Below are 11,870 nucleotides of genomic sequence, written 5' to 3'. Positions count from 1 at the left end.
TTCTGGTTTTTCAAGACAGGGTTTCTCTGTGTAGCCCTGGCTGTCCTGGAGCTCACTTTTTAGACCAGGCTGGCCTCGAACTCAGAAGTCAGCCTGCCTCTGCCTCCCAAGTATTGGGATTAAAGGCGTGCACCACCACCGTCTGGCAATATATTTATTCTTAAATGTGTTAAAAACAACTTTATTAGGAATATATTTTTTGCTTAATCATTGGTATCCATTTCAGGCATACATGGCCGGAAGTTTCAGAGTGATTTTCATTGTATTTACTTAGTTGGTTTTTTTGGGTTTTTGGGGTTTTCTTTTTTTTGAGACGGTGTTTCTCTGTGTAAACCTAGCTATCCTGGAACTCACTGTATAGACCAGGCTGGCCTCAAACTCAGAGGTCTGCTTGCCTCTGCCTCTCAGTGCTGAGATGAAAGGTTCAAGGTGATTTTTAAATGGGCTTAAAAGTTAGCTTCATCCCATAGTTACCTGGTGGTGTGTACAAAAAAGCTTGTGGTTAAGTCTTTGTCTTTTTTCCTTTCAGTTTTTAATGATGGCAGTTCCAGGGAACTGGTGAACCTCACTGGTACAATCCCAGTGCGTTATCGAGGTAAATAATATATTTGTGTGTTTGTGGTATATGTATCTGCAGGCAAGAACATACTAACAAAAAGTTAAAAGTGCAAAGTGTACTTTTTTTTTGGTGGTGGTGGTTTTTTTGGTGTTTTTTAAGACAGGATTTCTCTGTGTAGCCCTGGCTGTCCTGGAACTCACTCTGTAGATCAGGCTGGCCTCGAACTCAGAGATCCACCTGCCTCTGCCTCCCAAGTGCTGGGATTAAAGGCGTTCGCCACCACTGCCCGGCCAAAGTGTACTTTCTAATGGCCTTCTTGACAACAGATTTTTAACTTCAGTCCTAATTTGACTTTATTTGGCAGCAGCACCTCACACAGTTGTCGTTTTTAATTCCTCTGTCAAGCTATAGCAGTACGCAAGTGCCTCACAAGTCAGCTGGAACTTAATGTTTCCTGGAATCATAGCACTGTATTGGATCTTATGTGTCTGCTAGTTCAGCCTCTCTCATACCTTTCCAGCCATGGGAAGCTGTACTGTGCAGTGGTGAGATGGTGCCTTACAGACAGAATTAGGTTTGACTCTCTGCTGTGTGATCTAAAGTAATAATGCATAGATTGGGTACTGACAGTTCATGGAAGTGACACATAGAAAGGCTTGCCACTAGCCTGATGTGTACTAAACAGACAATAAAGGGCACCTGTTATTTATGGTTATCATATTGGTAATGATACTGATTTGGATGACTAGTCTTTCTTAACCAGTTAATTCTGCTGTACTCAGTGATAAGCAAGTGCTCAGTTTCTTAAACCTATTCTGCTTTGGAACGGTTATGTTTATTATTCCTTGTGGCTAGCTAGGACATGCTGCCAGAGAGAGGGGCTAGGACCAGGGGCCAGTACAACCTTCAGAGGTCCTTCCCTAGTGACCTAGTCCTGTAACAGGCCCCAGAATATCACCATCAGCTTGAAACAAGTGTGTAGAGCAGTAGTTCTCAACCTTCCTAAAGCTGCAACCTTTTAATATAGTCCTCGTGTTGTGGTGACCCCCAACCATAAAATTATCCTACTTCATAACAAATTTTGCTACTGTTTTGAATTGTAATATAAATATCTGAAAAGCAGAATATCTGATACGTGACCTTCAAAGGAGTCACAACCCACAGGTTGTGAACCACTGCTATAGACCTGGGGGGGTGGGAGGAGGAGACATTACACTACAGTTCTGTGATTGTTGTGCAGTTAAGATAAAAAAGAAGAATAGGACACATGGAAAGATCACAGAGATCATGACACTTATGCCTAACATGGTCCTGGAAAAAAAGCAGTTAACCGAGAGCATCTGTGTTGAACTGAAGTTTAATTACTAACTCCACGGTTGTGTCCTGGGGAGTGTGCTCTGTTAAGGGATGCAGGTTGTGGAAGTGTACATAAATACTGATTTCATCTAAAGTAAGCACCCTTTTCCCTCAGCCATTCTTTGTGACTCTTAGAATATGAATCCAAATTACTGTGGGGGATTCTTGTTTTTAAAAACATAGGGAGGCCGGGTGGTGGTGGTGCACACCTTTAATCCCAGCACTTGGGAGGTAGAGGCAGATGGATTTCTGAGTTCGAGGCCAACCTGGTCTCCAGAGTGAGTTCCAGGACAGCCAGGGCTACACAGAGAAACCCTGACTCGAAAAACAAAACAAACAAACAAAAAAAAAAAAGAGTTACACATTGTAGATGTGTTTGGGGGCTGAGAAAAAGAAATCAGAAGTCATTAGTATCTAATTTCTTTAAGTGAAACATGTTTTTGCTGAGACTAAGCAAACATTAAATTGGACGAACCAAAAGAATGTTGACCACAGCAAGCAGTCATCACTTTTACTTTCTGGGGTGGCTTACGTGCCAAAGCTCCAAGAAGGGCTTTAAAAATAGCCCTAGTGGCAATCATGGTGGTGTGTGTTGCTCTCAGCCTTGTGTGTTACACTCCTGAAAAATAATAGAAGTAGAGTAATTAAGGTTTCTTCTTCTCTCTCAGGTAATATATATAATATTCCAATATGCCTGTGGCTGCTGGACACATACCCATATAACCCCCCTATCTGTTTTGTTAAGCCTACTAGTTCAATGACTATTAAAACAGGAAAGCATGTGGATGCAAATGGGAAAATCTACCTACCGTATCTACATGACTGGAAACACGTAAGTATTATTTGGTTCTATTAAGTGATTGCTTGTATGCTCTGCTTACTAGCTTCTCTCTTCAGTTTACACTCAAGGAACATTGCAAAGTAAGTAAGTTCAGATGGTGGACTAGTCACTGAACTGGGGCTCTCGTTTACTCCCTTGTTCATTTTGGTGAGTTTGTTTGTTTGTTTGTTTGTTTAGGTGTCTACCTCAAATTGTGCTGAGCTCAAATTTGTAGAGATCAATTCTCCCTTAGACTCCCAAGTACTAAAATGATAGACATGAGCTGTAATATTATCTAGCTGAAAGGTTCTGTAAAAGAATCCATAGTGCTCATTCCCTACTTTATTTACTTGAATATAAACTTAGACAAAGTTCAGTGGTAGACTCTTACTTTTTAAAATGGGTACACTGATGGGATATGTTTGTGAACTCAAATCTTATTCTTCAAACCATTACTGTCAAGGGTAAAAGTTGGGAACTTTTGTTTCAGCCTCTGATAGTGTTACTGGCAGAACAGCATTTATACCACAATCAGAAGCCTATATTGTATTGATGTTCTCTGGAGGAACAGAATCAATACAGTGAATATGTTACAAAAGAAGGTTTTGTTTTGTTTTTAAAGATTTTGTGTGTGTGTGTGTGTGTGTGTATGAATGTTTTACCTAAATGTGTATACACACTACATGTATGCCTGGTGTCTGTGGAAGCCAGAAGATGGCATCAGATCGCCTGCAACTAGTGTTGCAGGCAGTTGTTAGTCACCATGTAGGTCCTGGGAACTGAAAGCAACAAAAGGTTCCTCTGCAAAAGTAGCCTGTGCTCTTAACTGCTGAGCCACCTCTCCAGCCCCGAAAGAGACTTATTAGATTGATATGCTTGTTGGGTTGAGTAGACAGTGGTGGAGCACAGTAGCTTCTCAGCCCCTAAGGGTGGGGCCTCAGCAGTCTCGTCCTGTGTTAAATGCCTGGAGGAAGCCTAGAGGTCCAGTAGTTGTCAGTCCACACAAGAAAGCCAGAAAAGGTTGGTGTCCAGTGTCAGAGGAGATAGCAGCAGCAGTGCTGGCAGAGGGCTAGATACATAAATGCACTCAAAAGATGGGCAGGACAGAGCAACAGAGTGCTGCCCTCTGACCTCTTTGTGTCTGGGCTGAGATAGGAAGGGTTTGCTCACTCAGGGAGGGTCTTCCTTCTTAGTTGTCAAGTTGACAACCAGAATTAACCACATTTATTTTGAGAGAGAAATCAGAGATAGAATGAACTTGTAAGAGCCTAGCTTTAACTGGGCCCAGTCCCTTTTATTGTTCACTAGTTCTTGTTAGTGGAAGGCTTGTGCCTGCTCTGTACTTCTTTACAAGTGATACCCAGTATGTAAAGTATCACTACATCAAAAAAGAGAGCTATGTATAGGTAAAGAAGATTCAGGCGTGTTTCCATGCTTTCATGTAACCTATGATCCCATTTGAAAATTGGTGTGTTCAGGAAAATAGCTGGGCCAGCCACATGGCTTCCTGGGTAAGGGCACAGGCCACACAAGCCTGGTGATATGAGTTCGATTCCTGGAACTCAAGTAAGGATGGAAAGAGAGAACTGGTTGCAGAGTTGTTTCTGACCTCTGCACACACACTGGCTTATGTGCTCATGCATATAGATAATAAAAAGCTGAGAGAGTAAAGAAGATTGTCAGAGAGTTGAAAACTAACAACAATAATGCTAAACACTTCTATTTTGCTGAGAACTAATTATAAGTGACATAATTTCTTGGGTTTCCTCCCCTTTTTAGCCACGGTCAGAGTTGCTGGAGCTTATTCAGATCATGATTGTGATATTTGGAGAGGAGCCTCCAGTGTTCTCCCGGCCTACTGTTTCTGCATCCTACCCACCATACACAGCAACAGGGCCACCAAATAGTAAGTACATTGAGATCTGACTTTAAAATTGGCAGAAACAAAACAAAGCCTTGCAAAACTCTTAAAATAACTTCACTTTATTTTTTAGCTTGTCAAGTTAGTGGAGTTTTGGGAAGTATTCTGAGGCCCCACATCTGCATGTACAGGTTCCTACCAAAGACTGGCATTTGGGCTTCCATCTGTGGGTAGAAAATCAAAGTGTGGATGTTCTGGATTCTAGAATGGAAGAGAAGATGCCAAATAGAGCTAGAAGTTTTAAATTATGCATGCCATGGAAGAGCCTTATTTGACCACCTGGAAAGCAGATGTAATTTTAAAAGGTAGCCTGAGCGCTCTCTGTGATTCAGGATCAATGTTGTAGCGAATTAATTACAGTCAGCTAGCTCACTCCCTTGAGCTATTCTGGGTATACACAATTGGACATCTAGCTCTTGGCTGCTTCTCATTGGTACAGCCAATTTGTGACTACCTTGTCAGAAGGGTGAGAGCAAGTGGACAGTACTGGTCCACCTCTGGGATAGCTCCATCCTGATCTATTTATCTGAATGATTCTTGCTGATACTTCAGAATCATCCTGGATAATTGGAAGTTGGTTGTACTTACTTGTTTTGACGTTTTTGCTTTGTACTGTTTTTATTGTGTTTTAAGTTGTCATTCTGACAAACTTCTCTTTGAAACCAGTTATGTGAGCTTTATTTCCTTCTTTCTAAAGTCATTCTCTTATTTTAAATCTATTTTCATGAAGACTATCTTGATTCTTGAGTAGAATGAGAATGTAAAAGTGACCCATTCACTCCTCACCTCCAACCCCCTACCTCCCTACCCAGCATAAGCTTGTTAGGACTCTTGCTTCCTGTGTTAAGGATGTTAGTGATTGTTTTGACTGAGTGTTCTGAGTTTAAAGTGGCAAATATTTCCTAGACTGATCTCCCCATTTGTTTGTTGAGATAACTTATTTACCACTTGGGACAAGGGGAACCTTTCTCTATTTCTTTTAGTTTCCACATTGCCTTTGAAAGTATAGTAAAGCTCACACTATTCATTTTTGCAGTCTAGTTTTGTACTCACTGTCTCTTCAAGCACTGAAGAGCTAGTTTTAAGTAAATCACTAAGAGACCATTGTACTGTCTATCCATTCCAATTGTAATAACATTTTAGACGTTTAGATAATAACCATCATTATCATCAGGTCTGACTGTGAACAATGGTCTGGATTCCTCCTATACATGTACTAAGTAATAGCTAAGAATCTTGGATATATATTTGAATAAATATTTAATAGTTGAAAAATCATTGCTCAACTCAGGGTAATTTTTAAGTGATAAGTCATGTTACAAGAAATTATAAAAAACAACTGCAATAGTGTATGCCTATGGTTCCAAAGACTTTGGAGGTTTAGCCAAAAGAATTGTGTGAGCGTAGGAGTTCAGGGTCTGTCTGGGCAGCATAGTGAGACGTTAAGTCATTAAAAAGTCAGTGTTATGGGACTGGAGAGACAGCTCAGCAGTTAAGAGCACCTGTTGCTCTTGCAGAGGACCCATATGGCAGCTTACAACAATCTATAATTATACTTCTGGAAGATCCTTCTTCTGACCCTGCAGGTACCAAGCATGCATGTGTAAAAGTAGTTGCAGACAAGACTACTCAGACACATAAAATTAAAGTCAATATTATATCTAAACTTCATTTTTAAAATTTATTTTAATGTTATATGAGTATGTCTATGTGGGTATATGCACATGAGTGCGGGTGCCTGAGAAGGCCAGAGGCATCAGATACCCTGTAACTAGAGTTGTAGTCAGCTGTGAGCTGTCCAATGTGGGTGCTAAGAATAGAACTCAGGTCCTCTGCAAAAGCAGTACATGCTTATAACCACTGAACCATTTCTCTAGCCCCTTAAACTGTGTGTGTGTGTGTGTGTGTGTGTGTGTGTGTGTGTGTGTGTCCGTCCGTCTGTCCGTCTGTATGTCTGTATGTCTCGCTATGTTTTGTCTCTTAACTATGGAGCCATCTCTCCAGGCCCTGAAGTGACACATATTTAAGAAAAGGAAAATTGTTTATGATTATGAGGAAATTATAACTCAGAGATGGTGCTTTATACATTGGAGAAACCAGCATAGAAGTGAGTGATATTGACCATGTGTATTGCTAGTACATTACAGCAGAGTCACTTTGTTTAAGAGATACTCAATGTCAACTGTGCTTCCTGCTTGGAAAGTGTCTATGTGTGTGGAATGGAGTTGTAAGATTTGGGGAGTTTTTGTTGTTGTTTAATTTTGTTTTTTAATGAAATACTGAATTTCTTCCTTCATTATACTGAGGAAAAAGTATTATAGTATCTACTGATAAATCTTAAGAAGGCTGTAAACCCTGATCTGTTAGACTTCCAAGTCTATTGTTGATAGCAGCCCAGCCTACTTCTCCCATTTGCTTGTATTCTGTCACTAGAAGGTTATTCTTGAAAGGTTCCATGTCTTTTTCTTCAAGCTTCATCTGTCATACCTCTGCTAGATCTACCTTTAACCTTAACCTTAAGAGGCTTGATCTGTCTCTTAGATTTAAATTAGCTCTTTTCATGGGTAATCCCATAAATAGCAGTCTTTGCTTGCCCTACCAGCACAATTAACAGAACATAGCCACTTTGATTCACCCCAACTGGATTCTAAGCAACATATGGCCAAGGATTCCTTCTCTTCTTGTTATCCTCTCCCCTCCTCTCCTCTCCTCTCTTCTTCTCTTCTATTTTCCCCACCTCTTCCCTACCCCTACCCCCACCAAATCCCTAGTTCCTGTCTATTGACTTAAGTGTTGATTCACCATTGATCTAATGAGAAAAGTAAACTCTGAAGGCAAGTCCTTTTCCATCTAGGCCAAAGTTAGCCTTTGGCACCACTGACCTTACAGGCTTCTATAAATGAATGAGGCATTCTTGAAGGCTAATTGCTTTTAACTTTTTTCCCCTAATATTTCCAAGCTTTTTAAAGCCAATCTAAAGAGTGTGGATGTAAGTTTTGTGTAGGATTTCTTACTGTGATTTGGAGTCTTAAGTTCTAAGCAAGCCAACAAAACCAACTATGCAATTAAGTCAATCTGGTGTTAAATGTCCCAAGATTTCTTAGATGCAGCGGTGGCTGCCCTCTAAGAAGCAGTCTTAGACCAGATGAGGTCAGCATTACCTTCGCCTGTTCCAGGTGACCGTGGCGCTGTAAAGCTTACCAAGTTGGCCTGCCTGCCAGTCATTTCTTCCTGTGATTTGCATGAGTGTTACTCACATTTAATGAGTTGGGAATTAAAAGACTTCAAATTACTTATTCCTTAAAAAAACAATGTAGACCAGATGTTGGTTTTGTTTTGAGCTGAGATTGGATTCTTGGTGTGAAATTCTGCAGTGATTTGATAGTGGTTCATATTGCTCTACAGCCTTTATATTCAGGATTGTGCATATGACTTTCAAATGTTAAAAATTATTTTTAGCCTCCTACATGCCAGGCATGCCAAGTGGAATCTCTGCATATCCATCTGGATACCCTCCCAACCCCAGGTAATGAAAATCTATTAGTTATGTTTGGAATCAAAATAATGCTAACTAGAGAATTAAATAAAATTAGTTGGAATTCAGTGAGGTTGGTATATTGGTGTTTGTTTTTTGAGATAGATATTACTGAGTAAACTCACAGTCCTAGTTCAGCCTTGGTATGGGGAGGGAGGGAGACAGTCAAACATGTGTATGTGTATATACACACACATATATACATGCCTATATACATATATGTAGGTATGCTATTATATATCATATTTGGCTTATTGGTGGGATTTTGTCAATATGTGCCCATAATTCCAAAGGGAGGTATAAGTTGTCTAGAGAAATTCAGCCTTGTTTTATTTACAAGAGGAGTGATTGTGGGCAGGCTTTATAATAACAGTAATCTTGATTGGTTTGGGGCCTTAAAATTCTTGCTTTTTCCTTTTTAAGAAGTTGATAGCCGGGCAGTGGTGGCATACACTTTTAATCCCAGCACTTGGGAGGCAGAGGCAGGTGGATTTCTGAATTCAAGGCCAGCCAGGGCTACACAGAGAAACCCTGTCTCGAAAAAAAAGAAGAAAAAAAAAAAAAAAGAAGTTTATAAAGGTTAGAGAAATGGCTCATTAGTTAAAGAGCACTTTCTGCTTTTCCAAAGGGACCTGAATTTGACTTCTAGCCCCCAGGTTAGGAACTCTAGCTACAAGGGATCCAACATTCTCTTTTGTCTCCACTAGCACCCACATATATACACACTTAAAGTAAAAATAATAGCTGGGCATCAGCACTCCAGAGACAGAAGCAAGTAGTTCTTTATAAATTCCAGGCCAGCTAAGACTTCATAGTAAGACCCTATCTCAATAAATAAATAAAATAAATACAAATAAATCTTTAAAAAGATTTTTAAAGATTTGCTTTCATGCAGGGCAGTGGTGGCGCACGCCTTTAATCCCAGCACTTGGGAGGCAGAGGCAGGTGGATTTCTGAGTTCAAGAACAGCCTGCTCTACAGAGTGAGTTCCAGGACAGCCAGGGCTAACAGAGCTAACCCTGTTTCGAAAAACAAAAACATAAAAAGCAACAACAAAAAAAATGATTTGCTTTCAGAGTGAATGTTTAAGGTTACCAGGAAGACCCATGTTGTCCTTAGGAATATTCTAGCAATTTCTGCCTCTCTGAAGGTAACCTTATATAATCAGAGCCAAGCAAGACCATTTGACCATTTTCTACTTTGGTTTTTTCCTGATATAGAAGCTCACACTTTTTTTATTTTAAAGATTTATTTATTATTATATGTAAGTACACTGTAGCTGTCTTCAGACACATCCATTATGGGTAGTTGTGAGCCACCATGTGGTTGCTGGGATTTGAACTCAGGACCTTGAGAAGAGCAGTCAGTGCTTTTAACAGCTGAGCCATCTCTCTAGCCCCACTTTTTTTTTTTTTAAAGATATATTTATTTTACTTTATGTGTATGAGTGTTTTTCTCATGTATATGTCTGTGCACCACATGCCTGGTTCCTTACAAGCTCAGAAACTGGAGTTTGGACAATTGTGTGGGTGCTAGAAATAGAACCTCAGTCTTATGCAAGAACAACTGAGCCATTTCTCCAGCTGGTCTGGAACTCACCACAGCTGGGATTATAGGTGTGAGCTACATGTTGGGCTTTGTTTTATAGGTTGTTTTGATTGTTTTGAGTTTTCTGAGATAGAGTCTTGCTTTGTAGCCCAAACTGGCCTCATACTCTGTGAGACAATCCTTGTGGCTGTCCTAGAGTCTTCTATGTAGACCTATGTAGTTGGCCTCAAAATCACAGACATCCTCTACATCTGCCTCCTGAGTGTGGGGATCAGAGCTGTGCACCACCAAGCCTGTTTTTTTTTTCTTTCCTTCTTTCCTCCTATCTCTCTCTTTTCTTTCTTTTTCTTTTTTAATGTATGTGATTGTTTTTTTTTATATATATGCATGAAACTCTGTGTACCACATGCATACTGGTATCCACAGAGGTCAAAAGAGGATGTCAGATTCCTCTTTTGGAATTCTGTAAATTCCCTGGAGTTAGAGTTACTGGTGGCTATGAGCCAGCATGTGATGCTGGGAACTGAACCTGGGTCCTTTGCAAGAGCAGCAAGCACCCTTACTCACTGAGCCGTCTCTCCAGCCTCTGGCTTATACTCAAAGCATCCTTTTGCTTGAGCCTCCTTCCCACATTGTAGGCATGTACTGCCATGCTTGGCCTTGACAGTTTATTTTCAAACCTAGTGTAATTTCCATACACTATTTCTTGAATGAACACCTTCTTCTCTAAAACTTCACGCTCATTATCTGGCAATATGTCAGTCTTAACTCTCTCAGTGGAGTTCTCATAGCGCTGTAGTGTTGGGTCATCTTTACATTTGGTGTTCTTTTCTATAGTGGTTATCCTGGCTGTCCTTACCCACCTGCTGGCCCATACCCTGCCACAACAAGTTCACAGTACCCTTCCCAGCCTCCTGTGACCACTGTTGGTAAGTAGAAGCATTTGTATTTTTCTTTATAAGTCAAGGTCTCCTGTTGTGAAACATGTATTTCATTTTTACATGTAAAATTTTAGAAGATTCTTCCATATTGGAAAACGATAGTGATCACTGTCTTGTTATATAAAACTTGATGTGATTTACCATTCTGTGAATGAGCCTTCTCCTTTACCATTTAGAAGTCTAAAAATGTGACTGATAATTCACTAACTCTTTCCTGTTTGCCACGTTCTTACTGGTGGATCTCACATGTTTTGAGTCACTAGGGTCTAAGGATCACTTTTACAGAAGCAGGAAGCCACTGGAATAGTTCTAAAGACAAAGCCCCCAAAGTAAGGTTGGGTACTAGCAAATCCTAGGGCCTTGTGACCTGACTGTAGGAGAGCACATTTGGACTTAGCATGAAAGGGTTAGTAAGATGGTGTCGCCCACCAGTGGTGTTTGCTTTTTCCAGCTGTCTGACCTGGAGGACTTGTACATCTCTTTAGTCATGGCATTGGCCATCTGTTTCTGGCCTGTCTCTGCTTCTGCCTGAAGACTTTCTCTACTGGAGCTTATGTCTTCTAACTCACACTGGGTTATCATTTCAGCCATTTCCTTTCTTGCCTACTGGACTGCTATCGTTAGCACACAAAAACATGCCCTAAAACAGCGTTTGAAAGCGTCTGCTGAACTTCCCTGTTTGCACTATTCCATTTCCTCCTCACTGCACACTTCACTGTCTGCACTACCCCATTTCCTCCTCACTATACACTTCCCTGTCTGCACTACCTCATTTCTCCTCACTATACCACTTCCCTGTCTGCACTACCTCATTTCTCCTCACTATACCACTTCCCTGTCTGCACTACCTCATTTCCTCCTCACTGCACACTTCCCTATCTACACTACCCCATTTCCTCCTCACTGCACACTTCCCTATCTACACTACCCCATTTCCTCCTCACTGCACACTTCCCTATCTGCACTACCCCATTTCCTCCTCACTGCACACTTCCCTGTCTGCACTACCCCATTTCCTCCTCACTGCACACTTCCCTGTCTGCACTACCCCATTTCCTCCTCACTGCACACTTCCCTGTCTGCACTACCCCATTTCCTCCTCACTATACACTTCCCTGTCTACACTACCCCATTTCCTCCTCACTGCACACTTCCCTGTCTGCACTACCCCATTTCCTCCTCACTGCACA

The 11,870-nt window shown here is 40.9% G+C and overlaps 1 protein-coding gene across 2 annotated transcripts in view; it reads left to right on the top strand.

Moving 5' to 3' along the window:
• The window catches only part of Tsg101 (tumor susceptibility 101), a 31,309-nt gene that overhangs the window by 9,371 nt on the left and 10,068 nt on the right, over positions 1-11,870 (top strand). The window contains exons 3-7 of one of the 2 annotated variants that reach the window (XM_031386730.1): positions 530-595; positions 2,584-2,747; positions 4,515-4,641; positions 8,116-8,182; positions 10,577-10,668. In XM_031386730.1, coding sequence (XP_031242590.1) covers positions 530-595; positions 2,584-2,747; positions 4,515-4,641; positions 8,116-8,182; positions 10,577-10,668 — 516 coding nt within the window. The remainder of the gene's footprint in view (positions 1-529; positions 596-2,583; positions 2,748-4,514; positions 4,642-8,115; positions 8,183-10,576; positions 10,669-11,870) is intronic. The other variant, XM_031386731.1, reaches the window with a different exon arrangement.

Source organism: Mastomys coucha, unplaced genomic scaffold (genome assembly GCF_008632895.1).
Source record: "Mastomys coucha isolate ucsf_1 unplaced genomic scaffold, UCSF_Mcou_1 pScaffold21, whole genome shotgun sequence".
NCBI lineage: Eukaryota > Metazoa > Chordata > Mammalia > Rodentia > Muridae > Mastomys > Mastomys coucha.
Note: the sequence above shows the minus strand (reverse complement) of the source record. Positions and strands in the feature narration are given on the sequence as shown.